Raw genomic sequence first — 23,969 nt, 5'->3', positions numbered from 1 at the left:
ACACACACACACACACACACATACACACACACACACACACACACACACACACACACACACACACACACACACACACACACACACACCACACACTTAGCTTGGCCAGTTTACCTTGTGGTCAAACAAAGGAAGCAACCCTTCGAATAAATCATAAATAAATATGGGCAAGGTGATGAGAAATTAAAACAGCGTTCTCCTCTTCGTAAATGTATTTTTGTTTTACCCAATTGCCAATACAATTCATAATTGGCCTCCTAAATGGCGTCCAGAGAATTTCAGTTTTATTAAAAGCTCTCATTCAGTATACTTTCTGAATAGTGTGTGCACAAATGGTTAGCCTTCCTCCTTCACAGAAAAATGGTCCTGATGGTTTTCTGTGTCTTGCGTTAGTGTGTGTGTGTGTGTGTGTGTGTGTGTGTATGTGTGTGTGTGTGTGTGTGTGTGTGTGTGTGTGTGTGTGTGTGTGTGTGTGTGTGTGTGTGTGTGTGTGTGTGTGTGTGTGTGTGTGTGTGTGTGTGTGTGTGTGTGTGTGTGTGTGTGTGTGTTCTTCTGCGTGTTTGTGTGAGAGAGTGTGAGTGAGTAATACGTCAGTCTCTGGTGTCTGAAAAGACTTAGGTCTGCTGTGGGACTTGCGGGCGGTGTGTGAACTGTCAACTCAGCCCCTTTTTTTTCTCACCCCCTGGCAGTACCTTTACACACAATCTAAAAAGGGTTAATTAGCATCAGTTCTATCTTACTCTATCACACTTCTATACATCTACGCTGGTCTCCCCTGTCATGGCCATGGGACTTGTGATTTTTCTTTACACTCGCTGAAATAACACGTGTGGTAAACAATCTGCCATTTATTTCACATTAATTCAGTCAGAATAACTTGCACCAACTGTCACTTATTTATATATATTTTTATTTTAGGCTATGCATTAATATACAAAACACAATAGTTATAATCATCCGTGTGTGTGTGTGTGTGTGTGTGTGTGTGTGTGTGTGTGTGTGTGTGTGTGTGTGTGTGTGTGTGTGTGTGTGTGTGTGTGTGTGTGTGTGTGTGTGTGTGTGTGTGTGTGTGTGTGTGTGTACACACTGGGAATATGCTGGTTTTATCATTTACAATGTGTTAGACCCACAATAAAATGACCAACCATGTATTAAATTGTTTTATTTTTTCTCCTTTTATAATATACATTTATAAATATTCTATTCTTACTCCCTTCCTCTTGCTTTAAATCTTTAACACGCAGTGTAAAGTCGTTAACACAGTCCCAACCAAGGTTCCCTTATCCTTCGAGGAAGCATGCAATATTATTCACATCTGGATATTGGACTCAGCTTGCTATCCCCAAGCCTGCATAATGCATGCTGGACAGGGTCAGATGCATTGAGACAAGGGCGGTATGCAGAAATGGCTTGTCTTTTTGAGACTGCAGTGACTCGGAAATGCTGAGCAGTTTAACGGCCCCTACACATGGCGGCGTGCGTTGAAGCTTCAACGCTTCTGCCCATTCACTTTGAATGGGGTGACGTCACGCTTTGCCGAACTGCATTGTGGGAGCAAGGCTTTGCGTTGCTTGCTTCAAAAGTAGAGCAATGTTCTACTTTTTAAGCTTCGACGGAAGCGACAGCCAATCGAATCATATGCCAGTACAATCCCTAGCCAATCAAACCGCGTGCTTGTGTGTCCGGGGCGGGAGATTCATGTGATTGGTTGTTGGTCAAGCTTCAGACACGCCCGCCGGCAAGCTTCAACGCACGCCGCCGTGTGTAGGGGCCGTAAGAGTCTTGGCTTTTCAGAACTCCATGAGATGGAAGTCAGTGCAGACATCATAACGGAAGAGAATAAAACACCAGCTCTGTGTCATTTCAATCCAGTTTTTGTTAAATATAATCCGTCAAATTGATTAAGCAATCCATACTGTTTCTCTAGCAGTCCATAGTGCAATATCCAGTGTTGTGGTATATTGAGAGATGGATCTAAAAAAAGATGATTCAGAGCCGCAGGATAATACAAAATTAACCTCATTAACTAGAAAACTAAGGGTCATGTAGAAGGTTTAGATTTTCCAGCCAAACATACTTGTCCTTAGATGCAGGGATTGCAAGACTCGGGATAAAGATTAATGAGTGAGCAGTTTGGCGCTGTGTTGGTGCCCCTTGAATTTTGACCTTTGACCCAGAAGTCAGCAGGATGTTTGTGTGTATGACCTCGCCTCTATCGTCCACGCCTCCTCCTGCACTGCTTTACTCTCCAGTGTTCGGCCGCTGTCCCCCCCAGAGTAAGCCGTCACGCGCGCACACACACACACACTCATACACGCAAGCAAAAAAACACACATGCAGTTGTGCAAAGGAACACACATACCGACAGACAAAAGAGTAAAAGAGGTGGAAAAAGCTTTTTGTGTGTGTGTGTGTGTGTGTGTGTGTGTGTGTGTGTGTGTGTGTGTGTGTGTGTGTGTGTGTGTGTGTGTGTGTGTGTGTGTGTGTGTGTGTGTGTGTGTGTGTGTGTGTGTGTGTGTGTGTGTGTGTGTGTGTGTGTGTGTGTGTGTACTTCTGTTCGTCGGGGTGGGTGGTGGATCAAATCAAACCTCTTTAGCAGGGCACCACCCAAGACACATGGGCTCTCACATACACACACACACACTTACACACACTTACACACACATAAACCTTTCTTTATTCACTACATCTCACACTCTAACTCCTGCTGAGCTGGTAGACCACCTGCATGCAGCCATTCAGAAACACACACACTCAAATATATAATTTTACCCATTTTTATATATTGAAATCGAAAAAAACATAAACTTCAATTACTAGCTGTCTCGCTCTTCACTTACCTGTAATAGTCACACAGTTACATCACATACTTTATTTTTTAAGATATTGACTGACACACAAACACAAAACACACATATACATACACCCTCCAGCCCCTGATGGAGTTGAGTTTATTAATACGCTTCCTTACACACATTAATAAGCTCTTAACTGCTTTTAGGATTCTCACTTTTTAGCCTTGGGTTCATAGTGTGCAGCCTCTCAACCTTATCTAATCCCTCTGCTCTCCTCTCCTCCAGATCACACACCGCTGGGCCATGTTTAGGGGGATGTTGGTGGAGGAGGCAGTTAGAAAGGGAGGACAGAGGGAGGGATGGAAGGATAGAAAGTCTAATCGGAGGGATGCTGATGAGGATAGTGAGGGGGGGGACGGCTCTCTTTGCCATATAGAAGTTTGGGAGTTCACTTTACTCTGAATTTTAGCAGTAATCCAGTTAGCTATTTTCTGTCAGCCAAGCGGAGGAATGGCAGGAACAAAAGGCACATTCATGGGCTTAAGAAGCTTCCAAAGAGTTCACCCAAGGCTGGCTGGTTGGGATTAGGCCAGCAGGCCCTGGAAAGAAGAAGGGGGAAAAAAGAGCAAAGGGGACAAAAAACAGAGCTTCACCGTTCTTTAAGAACCACTTCTTTTTATAAATGACTGGAATACTTTTAACTTTTCAGTTTTTGTTATGCTTTTCGTTTTAGCATCTCGTATTATACCTTGTTCAGAGAGAGAAAGAGAGAGATAGACAGGGCGGCCCTCACTCAACAGCATTTTGAAGTAGCCGATTGACACTATTCCTTCTTTTTTTATTTTCGCTATACTGTACTTGTCTTCAGTGCAACTCTTAGAATAAGAGATATGTATGATTGAGACTGGTGAGTTGAATGATTTAGATGAAAACTCTTATTTTCTCTAAAATCCTTATCAAAATCACATCACAATGAAACCTACATTTGGGACACACTTTGGAGATTGCTTGATTCTCTTTTTTCAACTTTTTCTCTTTGTGTTTTTTGTTTGGTTTTTGTTTCTTATACAGTTTTCATTTTGCTACTTGGAGAATTATGGTCTCCAGTGTCTTGGTGCTGTGTGTCTTGTACTGTCCCAAACTTATTTTTACTATTGTGGATTGTACAGAGTGTGTTTCTTAAAGGAAGGAGCATCCATTATTTAGACCTTGCCTCTCCAAGACCTGTTATTCCCAGCTGCAGCTGTCCACTGGGGCCAGCTGAGCTCCTTGTCCTTGTTTAGCAGATTATGTCCTGTTTCCCCATGTTCGCAGTGTACTACAAAGCGTCCTGAGGATTCACTAAAACACACACACTTACACACACAAACCAAAACTTGATTATAAACATTAAGACATGGACACACAAGCACACACGCTGGTAATTGTATTTTACATGGCACTACAGTGTTCTCTATGGGACTGGGTTTTTGCTCTTTGTCACCTTCACCCCTTTGTCCCAGTCTGTGGCCCACAAGCAATTATACAGACAGGGTTTATTTGACATTTGACCTGTGGTCGTGCCAAGAAGTAAGGCTCAGCATATCCAAGGACAGGTAGGGACTTGATTAACCTCTGAACTTGGTCAGAGAAGAGGTCAATTACTGGGCCAGAGGGCGGTTCACCTGCTTGCTGCAGAGAACAAATTGGCTAGATGCCATCTATGTATTTGGGTGTGTATTTCTGTGTAAGTGTGGTAGAGATAAATGTTTGACCTGTGTGTATGTGTATCTGTCTTTATGCGTTTGAGGCCAAAGTACAAGCTTCATGGGAAACTACATGGCACGTTTAAATCTTTATTCAAACTGCTTTACATGCAGGTTGTGTTAAACTTCAGTTAAAGAGTAAATGTTCTACTTTAAGTTAAAAAGAGGAGTGAGTCTGTTAGATTTTCTGGTTGTTAGCCTGCTTGAGCGTTTCTGGAAATGTGTAGTACATAGCATATGTGTGTACACAAATACCTATGTGTTTGCTCAAGGCAGAAGCAGTGTAGCTTGTCTCATATCCCTGATCCCAATCTTCTAGTCAGGTCAACCATCAAACACATCCATCCTGCCCTCCCTCGCACCTTCCCACCCACTGAGGTCTCTCTCTCTTTCTCTTCTTCTCTTTCTCTCTCACCACACAGCCCTGTTGTGGATACAGGCTGACCCGAATAAAGACAGACACACACACACATACACACAAAAAAAAGAACCTTAGGGTCATCCTGGAACAAACAAAGCCTTGTCTGCCTGCCCGCTCTCCTTTGCCTTATGTCAATTAATGGCTCGCAGTAATTTCACCTGACAATCCGGGCGGCAGCGCAAGGCTAGCCCAGATGTCACAGCGATGACCTTTCTGGCCCGCAGCCGCTCTTTTCTAATAAAGAATCCCACAAACCCACAGCAACTTCCTTTGTACTTTGTTAATGAGTTATTGATTTGAAACAATGCCCTGGCAAATATTGTCAGAGCAGACTGACCCCACCAAGGTCATGCTATTTCATTGTATACAGTCTGAGCAGGCTATTATGCACGTAGGATCACATGGCCGCTATAGTTTTTCTCCTTGCTCTGGCTCTGGCTTCCTCTCCCTCTGCCTAACTCACTTTCTCTTTTACTGTATATCCCAATTGAATAACACACCTACACATTAATTTCTCGCTCGCTCTCACACACACACACACACACACACACACACACACACACACACACACACACACACACACACACACACACACACACACACTCACACACTCACTCACGCACTCACTCACTAAAACGCACACACTTCCCCCCCTTGTTAGTCTTGCACACGTTTTTCACCTCGTTCTAGCTTTTCCGTGTCTCTTTCTCACATCATTATATTCCCAACTCTCCATATGTACTATACCTGCTAATTACCCACAATGCCACAGTCATTATTTTCCCATCTCTGCCACTAATTTGCTCCATACCTTCCTTTCCCCCACTCTAGCAGACCCATCAGCTCCCAGACAGCTTCTAGCTAACTTCAGCTCTCTGTCGACTCTATAAGAGAGTAAAGAAAGAAACAAAGACGAGAGGAGAAGAAAAAAAGGAAAAAAACATGGCGAAGGAGTACACGTCCCAGACATTGATTAGAATGCAATTGCAAACAGGTGTCGTTGAGGTCCACTTTTTAATTGTGTGCACAGAGACATGTACGCAAGCACGCACGCAAGCACACACACAACAACTATTTTACTCTAATAACCTCTTTGCTTACACCAAACATGTAATTATGTACATTGCTTATTTAATATTTAATCATTAGGCCAAATGAAAACAATCCTGTTCTGTGCTGATCAGGGCAGATTAAAGAGTTGAATGACTGGCGCTGCAGGTGGGTTTACCCAGTGTGTGTCCTTAGAGCAGGAGGGGAATGACAGATTCAGTTTGTCAGAATGTGTGTGTGTGGTGTATTTTTAGTAGTTTGTATATTTCTCTTTCTATACGGAAAGGAACTCTTAAAAATGATTGTTGTGCGGTGGGTGTTTTGAATTCTTCTCACTTTATTCAGCTATTACTCTAACCTCTTGAAATACTCATTGACGTTTTTGCAAGATTGAAACCAGGACTACCCAAGAACCCCTGTGAAAGAGTCCAAACCCAATGAAGTTGTTTAGGGATCCCGTGACACTGTTTTGACACTTTTGGCTCCCACTGAAAAGTTTCTGAGTGTAAAAAGTATAATGGCTCTTATCCACTAGATTCCTTCCGGTCCATACTGCTCACCATCTCCCAACTTTAAATTCCAGCTTCCTCAGAAGTGTTCCTGGTCTATGTGTTTTGGTTTGGGAGAAGGAGGAGCAGAAGAGAGAAGTGCGGGGAGGTCTGAAGTGGTTGGTTTGTCATTGGTGTTGTTAGATTCATTGTTTCCTGTGTTGGTTGGACAGTGGGTTTGTGTTGGCGTTGGGTCTGTTATTCTGGCTGCAGCACACTCCTCTCCTCCGCTCTTCTATCCCTGCTTCTCATTACAGTGAATAAACACAGGGCAAGTATTGGACAGAACAACTTTTGAAGAACCAAGAGAGTGTGTGTGTGAGGGTTTGCATCTGTGTGTGAGTTGTTATTGTGTAAACAATGGAAACAGCTAAAATGAACCAATTCTAGAAAATAGACAACTTCAGAGCAAACACTTTTAACAAATGTGTAACATTTTTGAACGACTCTCAGATCATAAGTGGGGTGGATAGTCCTGCTCAATGTAGCAAGTTGTCTAGCAGTCTAAATAGTGACGTAAGTTATAACACTGGTTGTGTGTGTGTGTGTGTGTGTGTGTGTGTGTGTGTGTGTGTGTGTGTGTGTGTGTGTGTGTGTGTGTGTGTGTGTGTGTGTGTGTGTGTGTGTGTGTGTGTGTGTGTGTGTGTGTGTGTGTGTGTGTGTGTGTGTGTGTGTGTGTGTGTTTGAATCTTTTTTATCTGAGCTATCCTTCGCTTCGATCTTTGGTCAACTGTCTGTTGTTCCTATTTCCAGGGAGGTCGGCTACAGTTGCTTTAGTCTTAAACGTGTTTAACATTGCGCAAGATGGTCACATGAACTTCATGGTTTTTGGACATAGACCTTCAGATTAGCACCTCTCGGCTATGGTCTTTATTTTATTTTTTTTCATTTCTATAAGCTCACACTCTGACACAAAACAGCAGTATGAGTACTTTTACCACTGGTTTCAGTTTGAATCATCTGCTTACAAAATGTTCCACTCATTTTAAAATGTTGGGATATATATTTCTGTGTTGAATTAGCAGAATTCAGTATTTTTTTCAGCTTGTTTTGTTCCTCTGCCAACCAAAGAAATAAATGTGTGATAAAAGACAAGTTTGAATTCCACAATTATATATTTTTTGTATATATTCAACTTTAGGGTGCTGTCTGCATTTGAAATGATGATGACTGAAATTAGAGGCACATACGTTCTGTTAGCAAATACTGTATGTATACTGTATGTATATCTGTGTCACTGTGTGTGTGTGACATGTTGATGAATTTCAAGTCCAGAGCTGACAGCCTGTCAACCTTATTCTTCTAGATATATACTGTATACCTTCCATAATATGTATGGGTTCCTCTCTGTCTACTATTTCCTTTAACTCTCTCTGACTTTTTGTTGTTGTTGATAAAAGTTAGCTGTCACCATCTGGAGACTTTCTGGTCCTGAAACTGTCTAGGACGCATATTTGTATTTTATATTCTCTGAGGGGACAATATGGATCACTATATATTCGGTAAATACACACATAAACAGCACACCCTCAAATGTCCCTTGACAGTCATGGCTGAAGGATGTTGGCAACAGGTGTGCAGTTGGGACGCTATTATGACAGAGCTGGCAGATGTACACACCACAAACGCACACATAAACAGACAATTTCACACAAACACACAGTGTGGGGAAACTGTGGAAAATAAATAAATAAGCCAAGAAACTGTGGGAGAGCGGGTGACAGGAAGCCGGTCTCGCAGGGCGGTGTGCTCCACTGCAACTAATTAACCCCAGGAAATAATTGCAACAATATGCAAATGCTGTTTAGATAATTCACTGTACTGCCGTGCCAGGTAGTCAGTCACTCTGTTGCCTGCCACTTATAGTGTAGGCAAAGAATTATAATTGTTGTAAGGTTAGGAGAATGGGGGGATTCATTAACCACCATGAAGACGTCAATCTACAATATGTGTCTTAATATCTTTCATTTGATGAATTTTGTCAGTTATTGGTCTTTGGCACATTTTGCCTGCAATCAGTTGATATCGGCAATTTTGGAATTGTTGATGAAGCAACACATCATGTACCACTCAGAACTCACGCGCACATGTACAGTAGTTTATCCCTCCTTAATGTCTCTTTGTCGAGCACTGTCACTAAAGGGTGGGCGGAGAGGTGGACAAAGCAGGTGATGTAGGAGTGTGAAGAACAGGTGGCATCAGTGGAGGTAGAAGAGAGGGAGGGAGGCTAATGAAATGGGCTTCACAGATGAAGGGTGACATGGTGGAGGAGAGAGGAGGGAGACTTCAAAGGACTTTGATGTCACAGCCTTTCAGACAGACAACTCTGCTCCAGCCGGCCCCTCCGTGCATGTAGGAGGACACACACACACACACACACACACACACACACACACACACACACACACACACACACACACACACACACACACACACACACACACACACACACACACACACACACACACACACACACACACACACACACACACACACACACACACACACACACACACACACACACACACACAGAGAGAGCACTGATGGCAGAAGGGCAGAGCTGAGTTGCCTGGTCTTGCATCACACTCTGTGAATGAGGTGGTTGCTGACACTACAACCCTCTCATGCTAATCTAGCGGTAAACACAAACACTCTGACAGGTTAATTTACCTCTAGACAAACACAGCAACAAAAAACCCACTGCAGCACATCATTAAACAGTGGAAGCACACACACACACACACACACACACACACACACACACACACACACACACACACACACACACACACACACACACACACACACACCATTGCACACATAATACTTATATAAATGATGTATACATATCTTATACACACGGCTATGCGCAAGTGAAAAACACCTCGTCAAATCACCAATTTTATTCTAAGCGAAAAGTTTAAACCATACTTAATATAGAGTGTTCTACATTAACTCCTCAATTACCACCTTAAAGAGAGTGAATGGTAAAGTAATTATCTTTTTTAACATTTCTTACTTTGAAAATGCTAACACATATATGGAAACAAATAGGAGAGTCTCTTAAGATACCTTCGCTGTCCTTTATCTCATATCTCTAATTATTTGTCTTGGAGTCCCATTTTGATGCTCAATTAGCAGATGAGTCTCCATTCTCTATAGGCCATGTGTTTGTTTATTTCGAGATATTTTTTATATACATCTGCACTCTAATTAAAAGGAATGTGTGTGTATGGTGTGTTTGCATTCAATATTGTGCCATCTTAAAAACAGCATGGTCTAAACATACAGGTGTTTCTAGTCGACAAAGCTCCATGTGTAGTTTAACCTCTTGTGGGAATGCATTGTTGATTTCTATTGTGAAACGGACAGATTGATAGGAAATCAAAGTCTAGAAATCAATGTCACAAGTTCATTAATGGATGCCCTTTTACCGCCTGTACTTTTGCTATTGTTCTTCCCTGGATAAACGCTGACATCTCTGGTTAATTAAACATGTCTTCTGGTTGTGTGTGTGTGTGTGTGTGTGTGTGTGTGTGTGTGTGTGTGTGTGTGTGTGTGTGTGTGTGTGTGTGTGTGTGTGTGTGTGTGTGTGTGTGTGTGTGTGTGTGTGTGTGTGTGTGTGTGTGTGTGTGTGTGTGTGTGTGTGTGTGTGTGTGTGTGTGTGTGTGTGTGTGTGTGTGTGTGTGTGTGTGTGTGTGTGTGTGTGTGTGAAAACCTCCAAAGGAGTATTCATTTGTGGCTGTGTGCGTGGATGCAAAACTGCACCGTTTTGCACGTGTATATCTCCTCTCTGTGGTTTTTTCCTTTGACCTTCCCCTGGTGTGTTCCCATTATGCCTCTACTGGTGTATAGATGGACCATCGATTCAGCAACCGGGTACAAATTAAGATTTAAACGTTACGTCACCCAGCTTATTGAGTTTTACATTTAGGGCATTTGCAATATGCAAGACTTATTGATCTACTGAAGTGTGGCTCTTTATACAATCCCCTCTGGCCACCAGCACTTTTTAGTTTCTCTTTTATACCTTTCTTTTAGGCTGGTCCCACTGTGCAGCTTTTTATGTTGTAACATTGAATCAAAAGACTTTCAGTACTCTTTTGATGCTCCATTCTCAATAGATGGACCCATATTTTGTATGTTTTGCAATTGCCCAACTGAGTTTATTATCAGCCTTCAAGCTCCTAACATTTGCATAATCTTCTTTGTCATGGATGTAACATAAGTGCTTTTTGTGTTGCAGGAAAATAGTTCCTCCGAGGAACACGTGCTGTATGTGTGGGACCACTTTGTGTCCCAAGCCAAAGCCAAGAATGTCTTCATCATGGCCCACAGCTACGGGGGGCTGTCTTTCGTTGAGCTGGTGAGTGTTTAGTTTTCCGCTTATCCTTCCTACATCCCACCAACAAAGAGACACACAATGCACTCATGTCAGCACCAAGTCTCTCATACATGATCGTTTTGGGAAAATCTGCAAAGTGCAACTGTTATACTGAAATGTGTAATGCTAGTATACAATCAAACTGAAAATGTCAACTCTTATACTAAATGCACACACACATGCAAGGCAGCGCTAGCAGTGATCACCTCAGGGAGACCAGGAGTACAGCAATAGTGTTTGAAACATGGTAGAATGATAATTAAAAAGAAATAGCATTTAGCTCTATTGGGAAGATAGTACTGCTTCTGTAAACCATCTGGTTCGTCCTTGTCCTCCTGGCAAAATCCACCTCGTCTATGCGTGGAGAACAGGGGAGGGGAGAGGAGAGGGTTGGATAAAGTATGTTGGGTATGGCAATGCAACAACAGTTGTACTGTTAAACCAGATCTGCTGCAGATCATGCAGATTTCCCAGCCTTAAGAGAGGCAGAGGATAGTTTGAAAGGTGCTGGGAGGAAAGTGGATTAGAAGGAATTAATGTCGCACAGGGTAGGGTGAAAGTAAAAGTTTGGCCAGCCTCTTGGCTTTATAACTGCACCCTTCAGCTAAATGGGCCTAAAGTGTGTATTTTGCTGGTTATATGAAGGCTACTGAGGTTAATGCTGTATTTTCTAACCTTTGTTTTACTGTGATCTCCTAGTGGGTTTCTGCATCACATATTGATCATCACTTTCTATTACATGTTAGACGCTTTTATCCAAAGCAACTTACATTCTCAATACTGTGGGCAATCCCCACAGGAGCAATTTGGGGTGAAGTGTCTCGCCCAGGGACACAACGACATGCTGACTGCAGTGGGGTTTGAACCTGTCCGAACATCAAGGCACTTCCACTGCGCCACACACCTCCTTCTATCTCAGTGTTTTACTGACTAAAGTTAAGCTTCAGTGTGCAGATAACTAATCATAGTTACTTTTCCTTTACCAGGGCGGAATAGCATATGGAGTCATGGTTAATGGTGGGAAGTTTATGTATGTACCTTGCTTGCTCCTAGCTGCTTGATTTATTATCCAATCGAAGTCTAATGTATATACTAATAATATACAGTATACAGCAATGAGAACTCATGTACTGTGTTAATGTGCTTCAAAAAGGACAAAACCCTTACCCTGGCTTTGAGCACATTAATAGCATAGTATTTAATACCATGTTAAGATCCTATGATCGTGATACAGAAACTTCAAAGTTGAGGAATTACTCATAAGTAGTAACTGGAATGAGATGTTGAGGGATGCAGAGAGTCGATTAACAAATCACAATACAAAATCCACATCCATTTTATGCTCATATTCCTATAGAAGATGCATCATTTAAAAAACGAATTTAACTGATTAACGATAGTGCTTGAAATATCTTAGCATATTTTTTCACGTCAATATAACAAATACAGTAGTTTTCTACAGCTATTTGAAAGAGAGGACAAGAACAACCAAAAGTGCCTTCTGGAAGCTTTCGAAAATACCAACAACCATGTGTATTGTATGTGGTAATTTTGGCTCATTGCCCCGCTTATTGTGAACATGCTATGCTAGCTGGTTTAGCATTTAGAATACGAGGAACTGTTTTAAGCTCTGCAAGCTAACATACGGTGCAAGATGCATTTGCAAGCCCCTCTATGATCTGATAGCTGGATTACATTGCCAGTCCGCTCGTTTGTTGATCTGAGGTATTTCATGTGTATTTAATCTCATATTTTTGGGAAGGGGATGAACAGGTAGGCGGCACAATGAGGATATGGCTAGTAAGGGATTAAAGATTAGCACTTGTCCCACTGGTGTTTTCAGTCATATTTTATTTCTCTTCTCTTTCACCTGCTTCTTTTTGTTTAGTTTTTTGTAATTGTAATTTGTCTGCTAAATATTCATGCAGTGTTTTGTCCGTGACAGCCTCACAATCTCCTGGGCTTTCTTGCCGAGTGACGAAGACTATTCTCTCTATTTGTATCTTTCCGTCTCTCTATGTTTCCCTCAGTCAGACTCCCCATCTCTGTATAAAGATCTCAACAAGGTTTCTCACGGCTTTCTTTTATGTGATGTCCTTGTCATGTGAAAACCATCTTAAAAACACTCGTATACAGTATGTGCATATTTAAACATATAACGTATAGCGGATGCAATATGGGGAAGATAACATCAAAACAGAGACTTGCAAGACTCTTGTGTTCTCTTTAAGTGACAAGGTGTTCAAATAGGCTATTGTCAGTTTCCCTTGAGGACATTCCAGCTTTTGTTGTCTATCAATGTCAAAATTCCTTCACCTCTAACAAACTGACACGAACACACACTCATAATCTTTTAGATACCCTCGATTGCCCACCTCTACCTATGAGCAACTTTGTCTACAGAGGGCAATATGTAGACTAGCAAGGGCGCAGGATGTAGTGGGGATAAAAACAATGTGCAGCCCCACTTTATGCCACTGGCCTGATTTGGGTGTCATAGCTGGTGTGATCCCATACTTTATATTTTTATACTGATTATTTGTATTGTAAAAGTGCATTTTCCATATAAATATTGTACTCTAGGCTGTTTGGCTCTTTTCCAAAAACACTCAAACTACTTGGACTTTACAGGAGTACTATAAATATACCCATTGAGTTTGAAGAAGCCACTATGTTTCTCACTTGATATTGCTGTCATTTTGCCCTCCCTCACACATAAGCATGCACACACTCATGCACATACATGCGCACACCATCTACTTAATTGAGGAGAAAGTGGTCCAGCGGGACTGGATGGGAGGTGTGTGCGCATGAGCTGGAGAGTGTAGCCTTGCGGGATGAACCGTTTGACACATGAGAAGACCCGGAGAAAACAAGCTGTCTGTGGGTTAATTACTACTCCCCTTTGCAGTTAATAAATACATTTCTGATCAAGCACATCAAAAAAGCCCGCCATTAATTTCTCCTGCTGCCCCCCTTTCTCTGGAGCACGTTAGCCTGTGTATAGAGCGCTCAAGTGTTTCATTGCAATTTGATTTCTTTTAAAACACTTCGCAGTGTGTACTGACTAATTATAGATACATCAAAGAGAAGCTAACTGCCTTTGAATGAGAGTGTGAGAGAGAGGCTAGCGCTGCAGGGGGAAGGCTGCTTGCTCTTTCTCTGCCTCACCCCCACCTTTATCGCCCTTTTCCCCTCTCTATCATTCTTCTGCTATCATAGAATCTATACATCTTTCTCAGTTTAGTTGTTTCTGTTCTATCCTTCTCTCTAGTGCTTCCTTCCCCTCTGACATCTGCTTTCATGCTTAGCCAGAATGCTCCTCCTTTTCTGTCTCTTTCAGCTGTATAGTTTTAAAGTGAGTAGTCATGCTACTACCAATATCCCAATATTCCCTTAAGATTCTAAAGGACTGTTTGATGGCTTTGGACTGTGTCTCTCTCAGCGATATCCCAACACACAAATGGACCATGCTCCTCTAGCTTCCACGTAGGCAGTAACCTTCCTTGACCTGAGGACAAAATCTCAACCCAGATCAAACCAGAGAGAGTGTGAGGGACCAAGGGGATAGAACCACAGAGAAAGTGGGCCCTGCCTCCATCACTCCCTCTGCTCAGTCTTTTTATCTTTCTTCTTTGCCAGGAGTGTGTGGGGGTTGGGTGGACGTGTAAATGGTTGTGGTGGTTGATTTGAGATTTGTCTAACCCGCACTAACCTTCCCGCACACAGCGAAAAAGAAGCATTCTTACTGGATGGGACAGGGGAGCATTATATAAGGTCTTATGTAAGAATGCATCTGTCTCCCAGTACACAAATGTGTGGGTGCCAACCAACCAGCCAGCCAGCCGCCATAACAGCCCCTCAAGAACATGTTTACAGATTTTGAGTGTCCTCTATGAACACGCCACATATATACAGTACATGCTTCCAGGATATCTTCCTTGTATACTTTGTAGAGCCATCTGTTTCAATCTATAATGAATATAAGTTTGTTTTCTCTCCGTCGTCCTTGGATCAGTGTTTGTGTGTGTGTGTGTGTGTGTGTGTGTGTGTGTGTGTGTGTGTGTGTGTGTGTGTGTGTGTGTGTGTGTGTGTGTGTGTGTGTGTGTGTGTGTGTGTGTGTGTGTGTGTGTGTGTGTGTGTGTGTGTGTGTGTGTGTGTGTGTGTGTGTGTGTGTGTGTGTGTGTTTGTGGCTAGGTGTCAGATGTGGGAAGAGATGCTTGAGGTGAGACAGATAGATATGGAGGATTTTTTCACTCCTTGTGGACTTCATCGCCGTACCGGTGTGTGGAGGATGAGAAATATGTAACACCGCAGGGTGAATCAGTCTGAGTCGGAGAAGTTAGTTTTACATAGCTCGGAGTTTAAAAAGTGATTACATTTCACCGCCGTGATATGGCATCCTAACACTAAATGAAAAGTTTTTGACGTTGTATGTTATGGGAAGTTTCAAAAAGAACAATAATCTATTATGTGCCTGAACATATTTTGCAAGTTGAAAACAAAGTAGGAAATTAAGTTGCACTTGTTTTCCAAACAAGCTCACTGCCATTTCTTTGTGCAGCAACTGTTTTAAATAGTTGGTCTTCATGTTTCTCACTCGTTAATCTTTATTACTATACTTATAGAACCCTTTCCCTTTTCTATCCCACAACTCACTCTGCCTAATGTGTTGTCCTTATTTCCTTCATCCTTCTTATTCCCCCTCGCCCAGCCGTGGTGACGCTCAGGGCAGCAGTGGTGCCAACTAGTCCCTCCGTGCAGCTACGAAAATACACAAATGTAAATAAAGGAATGCATGATATTAGACATTGTCATTGTGCCTGATTCCCATACTTATACCACTATAGATATCTAAATGTGGTGTTTTTGACCATAAACACATAGCGCACAGTTCAGACATACACATTTATAGCAGCACTAATGTTCTGCAATACATACTGTACATGCTTCCTTTTTTATTTTGTAATATACATGTTGGTTAAAGATGCTTACCGGTGGTTTCAATAAGCGTAGACATTGGAGCTACTTAAATGTACAATTGTAGGAGTAAGTGACTTTTAGAAGTATTTTCACCAAAGTGAATCTTTGGCATTTTGCAATTTCTAATTCTTAAAGTGGCCTAGCTAATTCAGGGATGGATTGGTGGCTAACTGGCCAGAAAAGTCTTGAAGTCTTTCTTTACTTGGGTGTGAAGTTAGACTTTTCAACCTGACTCCAGTATGTGTGCTTTCCCTGACATCAAATGTTTTGGGACAATCTTTTCTAAAGGCACAGGTGTCAAATAGAAATAACAATTACAGACAGCAATACAGTTGATTTCACAAAAATGTATGAATAGTGCTTTAAACTGTGTCAAATTAGGTTCCACATTTTTATTTATCTCAAATATTCTTCAATGACAACCTCAACTTTCACCTGAGTTCATCACCACAAAAGCAAAACTCACTATTAATTTGTTGACTATTCATCCTAGCTGTGAAGACGGGCATACACAGGCTAGGAAAATCCCCTCGTCTAATGTTGTATGCATGCCTTGGCCGCCTTGAAACTCTGAGTGCTATCCTGTCTATTGCTTCTGGAGGGGATGAAGAGAAGGTTTGTTTTTATCTCAAGGTTCTCCATAGCTGGCGGGCTTGCAAGCGGTGGAGTAGTAGTGCAGTTTCCTGTGTGTGTGTATGTCTGTCTGCGTACGTCTGTGTATGTCTGCAAGTGGGTGCACACAAGTTGTATGGGTTCAGTGTGTGTGTGCACGTATGTCTGCGTGCATGTCTGTGTGGGTCTGGAGAGAAGCCTGTATCGTCCTGAGCAGAACAGCTTGGTGGAGAGCAGCGATCAGAGCCACGTTAGGGTCGGAGAGGAGGAGAGGGTGAGAGGCGATGATAAATGGCTGGGGCACACTAGCAGAAATTAGTGGAGCCGTATGCAAAGCTGTGGCGTTTTGTTTGATGTGAAACAAAAGGACCACCATGACAAAAGTGCCTGCCAGCCTGCACAGCAGGACAACAGCCCTCAGGACATACACCATCGTCACTAAGAAAATGTGTGTGTGTGTGCTTGCACATGTGCATGCGAGATGGTACACACTGGCTTGTGCGTGTATGTGGTATTGCATGCATATCATGCATGGTGCCGTTTTCTGTTCCTGTCTATATTATGTATATTATCTCTCTCTGTGTTTTTGTGCTCTGCTCGTAATGACAGACAATGCCTAGCCCTTTGTACGCCATGAAAAGGCACGGTTTCCTTCTCAACACAGCTACAGCATATTTGCTCTATTAAGGAGCTGAAATATAGACATCTAATTTCTTTGTGAATGAATAGGAATCTTAGAGAGCCGATCTCTTCTTAACATAAGGATGTAAATTGAACTGTTTAAATGTCACGGCTAGCAAGCTGATTTGATTTGAATTGATTTGCTTGTTTCTGAAAAAAATACCTCTTTTGCCAAACCCTAGCTGCGCTGGCTGCCACAGATAGACCAAGGTCTTTCTTTCCACCTCAACAACACATTGTAGGGTTTCTGAATTCTTCTATCTGCTGTGATTATGTACAAATGGCCTTCATTTGCCATCCATTTCAAAGCTGTAGTGCTGCATTGTGACTAGAGGCAGATGACGCAGACCAAATTACAGCGGGTTTGCTGTCTGAAAAGGATACTCGCACAATAGGCTTTGTGAAGTATTCCCTTCAATACGTCGCCATTATTCTCACCTTTGTTGGTGTTTCTCTCTATGTTTCAGGAGAATCTTTGGTTTCTAGATTACATTCGTGGTGTTGGTAAGGAGGGGGGGGGGGGGTTGGAAATACTTTACTCACCTCTTGTCTTTCTTGTGCTATTCCTTCAATATTAAGGGAAATTGTTTTTGTGTGAGATTCCAATTTTGTTGTTTGCTGCATTTTTTGATTTCCTTCATTATTAATTCTGTCTTATTGTATTGGTGAACAGTTGCCAGACAATCTAGCTCTTGGAACATAAAGACTGTCTGTTGATGTTCTTGGTTTATTATTAAACCAAAAACATAAATTCCTCTTACCATTATATATAACTGCTTTCCTTTCTCAAGCTTGCTGTTTCATAATGTCGCAGTGAACCGAAATGAAGCAGTTAAAGGCAGCATCAAATGGTTATAGTTGGCAGGAGTATGACATGCTCAATACATGGGTGGATCCCTTTGATTTGTTCTGTGAGTTATCCTCCTTTATTATGTTACCTATTTGCTGCTAGCACCTTCCTGTCCTCTGATGTTCTCATGCGAAACAACAACTTACTAGCTAGTCATTTTATCAATGAACAAAACGGATTTTAGAAGGGTTTACAGCAGGGGTGCCCACACTTTTTCAACTTGGGAGCTACTTTTAAAATGACCACGCCCAAATGATCTACCTACATGAGCGCCCCTGCCCAATCTGTGTCGCGAGCTGGGGGGGATAAACTGTGGCGCGCCGCTTGAGGAAGTGAGGCCCCCTCATAACTGCATGAACCTGTATGGCACAATACAACTCAGAATGGCTTACCTGTACTGTACGTCAATCAAGTGGCAAATGCCGTAGTAAGGATGGATGATAGGCTAACTTTAAAAAAAAAAAAAAATTCAATGCCATGCAATCTACCCACACTGCCTTTGCGATCGACCGGTCGATCGCAAAGGTTTACAGGTTACCAAAATATCAGGCAACCGTTTTCTACAAAAAACTATGTAAATAGATGTAAGGTGCTAAATATATGTAATAAACAGAATGTAAATAAGTCCCTATATTTCCATACAGTTTTGGTAGCATCCTGTACATACCACTACATCCACAACCGGCTAACTTCACTGTCTACATTCATGTCAGGAATAGTTCTGAGGGAAATGATTCAACTTGTGTTCAGTGTTTTAACCACTGTTTTGCTGAACTTGTGTAAGGAGTACTGCAGGTACAGTATAGCAACAAAAAAAACACCCATATGTTACAGTTCATGTGTTTTTTTTCTTGTTTCCCTAACTTTTGTAATCAAGCTTTAGAAAGGCCTTTTGAGACATAGCCAACAAACAAGTTTTTATTCACACACTATTATATAACTATGGGGATATACAGTGGGGCAAAAAGTATTTAGTCAGCCACCAATTGTGCATGTTCTCCCACTTAAAAAGATGAGAGGCCTGTAATTTTCATCCTAGGTATACCTCAACTATGAGAGACAAAATGAGAAGAAAAAAATCCAGAAAATCACATTGTCTGATTTTTAAAGAATTTATGTGCAAATTATGGTGGAAAATAAGTATTTGGTCAATAACAAAAGTTAATCTCAATACTTTGTTATATACCCTTTGTTGGCAATGACAGAGGTCAAACGTTTTCTGTAAGTCTTCACAAGGTTTTCCCACACTGTTGCTGGTATTTTGGCCCATTCCTCCATGCAGATCTCCTCTAGAGCAGTGATGTTTTGGGGCTGTCGCTGGGCAACACAGACTTTCAACTCCCACCAAAGATTTTCTATGGTGTTGAGATCTGGAGACTGGCTAGGCCACTCCAGGACCTTGAAATGCTTCTTACGAAGCCACTCCTTCGTTGCCCGGGCGGTGTGTTTGGGATCATTGTCATGCTGAAAGACCCAGCCACATGGATCAGTCGTCCTGGTCCCTTTGCAGAAAAACAGCCCCAAAGCATGATGTTTCCACCGCCATTTTTCACAGTAGGTAAGGTGTTCTTTGGATGCAACTCAGCATTCTTTCTCCTCCAAACACGTCTAGTTGAGTTTTTACCAAAAAGTTCTATTTTGGTTTCATCTGACCATATGACATTCTCCCAGTCCTCTTCTGGATCATCTAAATGCTCTCTAGCAAACTTCAGACGGGCCTGGACATGTACTGGCTTAAGCAGGGGGACACGTCTGGCACTGCTGGATTTGAGTCCCTGGCGGCGTAGTGTGTTACTGATGGTAGCCTTTGTTACTTTGGTCCCAGCTCTCTGCAGGTCATTGACTAGGTCCCCCCGTGTGGTTCTGGGATTTTTGCTCACCGTTCTTGTAATGATTTTGACCCCACGGGGTGAGATCTTGCGTGGAGCCCCAGATCGAGGGAGATTATCAGTGGTCTTGTATGTCTTCCATTTTCTAATAATTGCTCCCTCAGTTGATTTCTTCACACCAAGCTGCTTACCTATTGCAGATTCAGTCTTCCCAGCCTGGTGCAGGTCTACAATTTTGTTTCTGGTGTCCTTTGACAGCTCTTTGGTCTTGGCCATAGTGGAGTTTGGAGTGTGACTGTTTGAGGTTGTGGACAGGTGTCTTTTATACTGATAACGAGTTCAAACAGGTGTCATTAATACAGTTAACAAGTGGAGGACAGAGGAGGCTCTTAAAGAAGAAGTTACAGGTCTGTGAGAGCCAGAAATCTTGTTTGTTTGTAGGTGACCAAATACTTATTTTCCAACATAATTTGCAAATAAATTCTTTAAAAATCAGACAATGTGATTTTCTGGATTTTTGAGGTATAGTTGAGGTATACCTAGGATGAAAATTACAGGCCTCTCTCATCTTTTTAAGTGGGAGAACTTGCACAATTGGTGGCTGACTAAATACTTTTTTCCCCCACTGTATGTGATAAACTCTCCTAAAGTTTACTCGGCAGCTGAGAAACAGACCTGGAGTTGTGGCTCTGACGTAGGAAAGGTCAATACGCTTCAGCATCACTTGCATTACATCATGGTTTCCACCATCAGTTAGAAGAATCCCTCTTTGTCTCTTTACATTTCTTTGATTGCTTTTACAGTAAACCCTTCTCCTTTTGTCTTTGCTCCACAATGGTTTGAGACACAGCTGACCATTTTTTCATTACCAGTTCAGTAAGTTGTGTATTATTTTCTGATTACAGAGAGAAAAGTAGTAATCAGTCTCCCGATCGCCCAGTTATCTTGTACATAATTAAGTCATGTACTATTTCTAATTGGTCTGTGATAGCTTTTGATTCATACCAGTTTCAGACTGCGGCTTATGAGGGCATTTGTTAATGTCAGCTGTTCGTTTTGAATGGTATTTCTTCTCTAGTCCTTGGTCTGACCATCCATGGATTTAAACGGTCGAGCTCGCTTTCACCAGGTCGTCACGGTTACCCGATCTTCTCTTTCATTCCTCAATACACACACATGTTGCCATAGTGACATAATTGAAAATCATTACACCTCAAACAAGTATTGTTGAGTTGACTATTCATAAGTCTCCTCTCACCTTTTTGTCTTCCTGTTTTTTTTATCCTGAGTGAAAAGGAAGTGAAAAATCCATCTGTCCTCAGTGCATCATTCTGCAAAGGCTCTTTTGAATCTCTCTTGTCCATCCCCACCCACCCCACGCCCTGCTGACTCAACACAGGTGTCTTTCTTGCTACTTTTGTGATATAAGAAGCCAAGCTGAAGTTCATCTGAGTTCAGTGAAATCTTAAGGGATTCATCATTACATATTTACTGGCTGAGGCTGATCTTGCTGTAAGGTTCTACCCTCGTCCCATTGATCTAGTGCGCATGTTCACTCCCGAGGTTAAGGGACGTGCTTCCATTTGCATAAGGCCCTGGGCAAGGTTCTTTCCACCATTGATTGGCCTGTCCATGAGCGCCCCGTGCCTTCTCACATTGATCACTTTGTTTTTTCCCGGAGACAGTGCTACCCAGAGTTCAGCTGCAGCAGCTCCGGCATTTCAGACCTGCCGGAGGAAGAGACCGAGAGGAAGAAGGGGAAACGAAGCACCAGAGAAGTAGCATTCAGAGGGGATAGATGGAAAACTTTAGAGATGGTATCTTAACAATTTTGCATATCTTCCCTTCGAATTTTGACACATAAGCTGAAAAAGTAAAACCCAGTTTCACCCTGCCACCCCTGTGTCTTAACGGCTTCAGCCTGTGTTTCCCTGAGCTAGGTTTCTGAAGAGTAAACACATGCATATATGCACCTAATCAGATTTACAATGAAACACACAGGACACTCAGCACACACAGACAAACATTAGCATTTCCACTCATACCTGAATTGCGGCAATATTGAATAGCCCTCCTTCCTTCCTGTTTATTCTCACCCTCTGCTTCAACTCTGCTTGAATCAGAATGCTTTAGAGGAAAACTCTCGTCTCACCATGCTGTCTTTCACTTTGTTTCTTTCCCCCTCCTCTTGTCTGTTTCCACTCTTTTACCAACACTGTCTGCCTTTTAGCTGCTCGGACAATCTTCCCTCCCTCCAGCTACCCGCTTGGTCAGCGAGGATGCTGTCTTGATTTGCTCAGGCTTTCCTTACTCTACCATGTTTTATTCAAAAATCAATGGTAATAATATAATAACATATAATAATAATATAATATTTTAAACATAATCTATATGCATCTGGTACAGTATGCTTATATAAGATGTGCACAATAGAGATTGAATAATTTGTTTGCATATTCTTAAATATACAGAGGCAGTAATGAAAGGAAACTGACCCTTTTCAGACTTTCACCAATTTAACTCAGAACTGTCTTTCTATTGACCAAATCAGCGATCATTACATGAAGGCTTATGTGTTTGCGTTTTATTTGTGAATATGGGCCATTGCGTATTTATCCAGCATGGCGTCTGTGGCGGCGCTAGGCTCAGACTCCCATGATGCACCTCCTCTCTTTGTCTGCCGTGTGAGAGCAGCGTGCGGCTTTGTCTGCCTCTCTCGTTCCTCTCGGCTCGTTGCCTCAGAGGCAAGGTCTCGCTCCTTTCCCTCTCCTCTACTTCACAGCGCTCTCACCCTTTATTCACTCTTTAAAACCCATTGTCGTTCGCTGATGTCTTTACCCTTCTTTCTTAATTCGGAACGAAACTCCACTTCACTCATTCTTCCTTTGCCACTTGCACTTATGTTCTAAAATATGATCGCCCCTCCCTGATTATTTGGTCGAACCCGCACCCCTCTGAGTCTCTTTGGTCATCGTCCTTCTCTCTTGCCACTTATGTGTAAACTTACCTTTTCTCAGTTTCTGGCTTTTTCTCTCGTGCAGTCGTACGGGGTCTTACACCTGTTCTTTGTTCTTCCTCTTAGCTTCCGATAAACAACACACTTTTTTCCCTTCCCTCTCTTAACCTCAACTTCCCATCAGCTCTCTTCATTTTATGATGTCTTACTCCGTTCCTTGACTTGAGACTGACTTCCCTTCTGTGTCTAATTCACATTCTTTCTTAAATTCTGCTTTTTTTTTTTAATAACGTCTCTGTTCAAGACCCAATTTTCTCCATTTTGTTCTCATCTCACAGTCTCCATTCAATGTTCGTCACTGAGGTGCTGTTTATTTATTTTTTGTAAATCTGCTGAACAGTAATCTTAATCTGAATTTTTAATACATTATAATTTAAATGTGAAATTATTTATAAAAATGCTGCAGATGCAAGAGGCTTAGAATCCTTTAAGAAGTATCCTCATTTGGTCTCCTTTATTAAGAAGCTGTCACATGTTGTCCTTTTTTCCTAATATCATCTTGCTCTAACTTGCCCTTTATTCCTGATCTCTCGTATTCGATGTTCCCACTGTGGTAAATCCATGATTTCACCTGCTGTGTCTGGGTGTGTCAGCCGGTTACGACCTAGGTCACCTTCACCAGTGAGGGAATAGGAGCGGCTGACGTGAGGTTTGAATGTGGGGAAGATGACATGTTGACAGCTCAAATGAATCGCTCGTCACATGTCATTTTTTATCCTTCCCTCCGCTTGTTAATTCTTCTATAAGAATACATACAATATACAAAATGAATCTTAAGGACATACGGGGCTGCAATCATCAATGCAACAATTCAATTCAACACTTTCAGTTCAGCTTCTCTGTGTTTTTCTACACTGTGAATGGTCTCATTCTTCGGTGGATGTATGAAGAATAAGTCTTAGGAATTGAAAGGAAAGTGTCGCTCCTGAATAGCTGTGAGGAACAGCGAGGCGGATCCTGGTGCAAATGTCAGTGAACTCAGTGACTTCAGGGTTGAAGTTTAAATCCTCTGCTTCTGTCTCCCTTTCCCATTTTTCCTAAAACTCTGGATCTCCATC

General features: G+C 42.0%; 1 protein-coding gene across 4 annotated transcripts in view; it reads left to right on the top strand.

Moving 5' to 3' along the window:
• arb2a (ARB2 cotranscriptional regulator A) overlaps nucleotides 1–23,969 on the top strand; it is a 150,864-nt gene that overhangs the window by 62,450 nt on the left and 64,445 nt on the right. For all 4 annotated transcript variants that reach the window (XM_079688080.1, XM_079688081.1, XM_079688082.1 and 1 more), the window contains exon 8: nucleotides 10,803–10,922. In XM_079688080.1, coding sequence (XP_079544206.1) covers nucleotides 10,803–10,922 — 120 coding nt within the window. The remainder of the gene's footprint in view (nucleotides 1–10,802; nucleotides 10,923–23,969) is intronic.

Source organism: Notothenia rossii (genome assembly GCF_949606895.1).
Source record: "Notothenia rossii genome assembly, chromosome: 6".
Classification (NCBI taxonomy): domain Eukaryota; kingdom Metazoa; phylum Chordata; class Actinopteri; order Perciformes; family Nototheniidae; genus Notothenia; species Notothenia rossii.
Note: the sequence above shows the minus strand (reverse complement) of the source record. Positions and strands in the feature narration are given on the sequence as shown.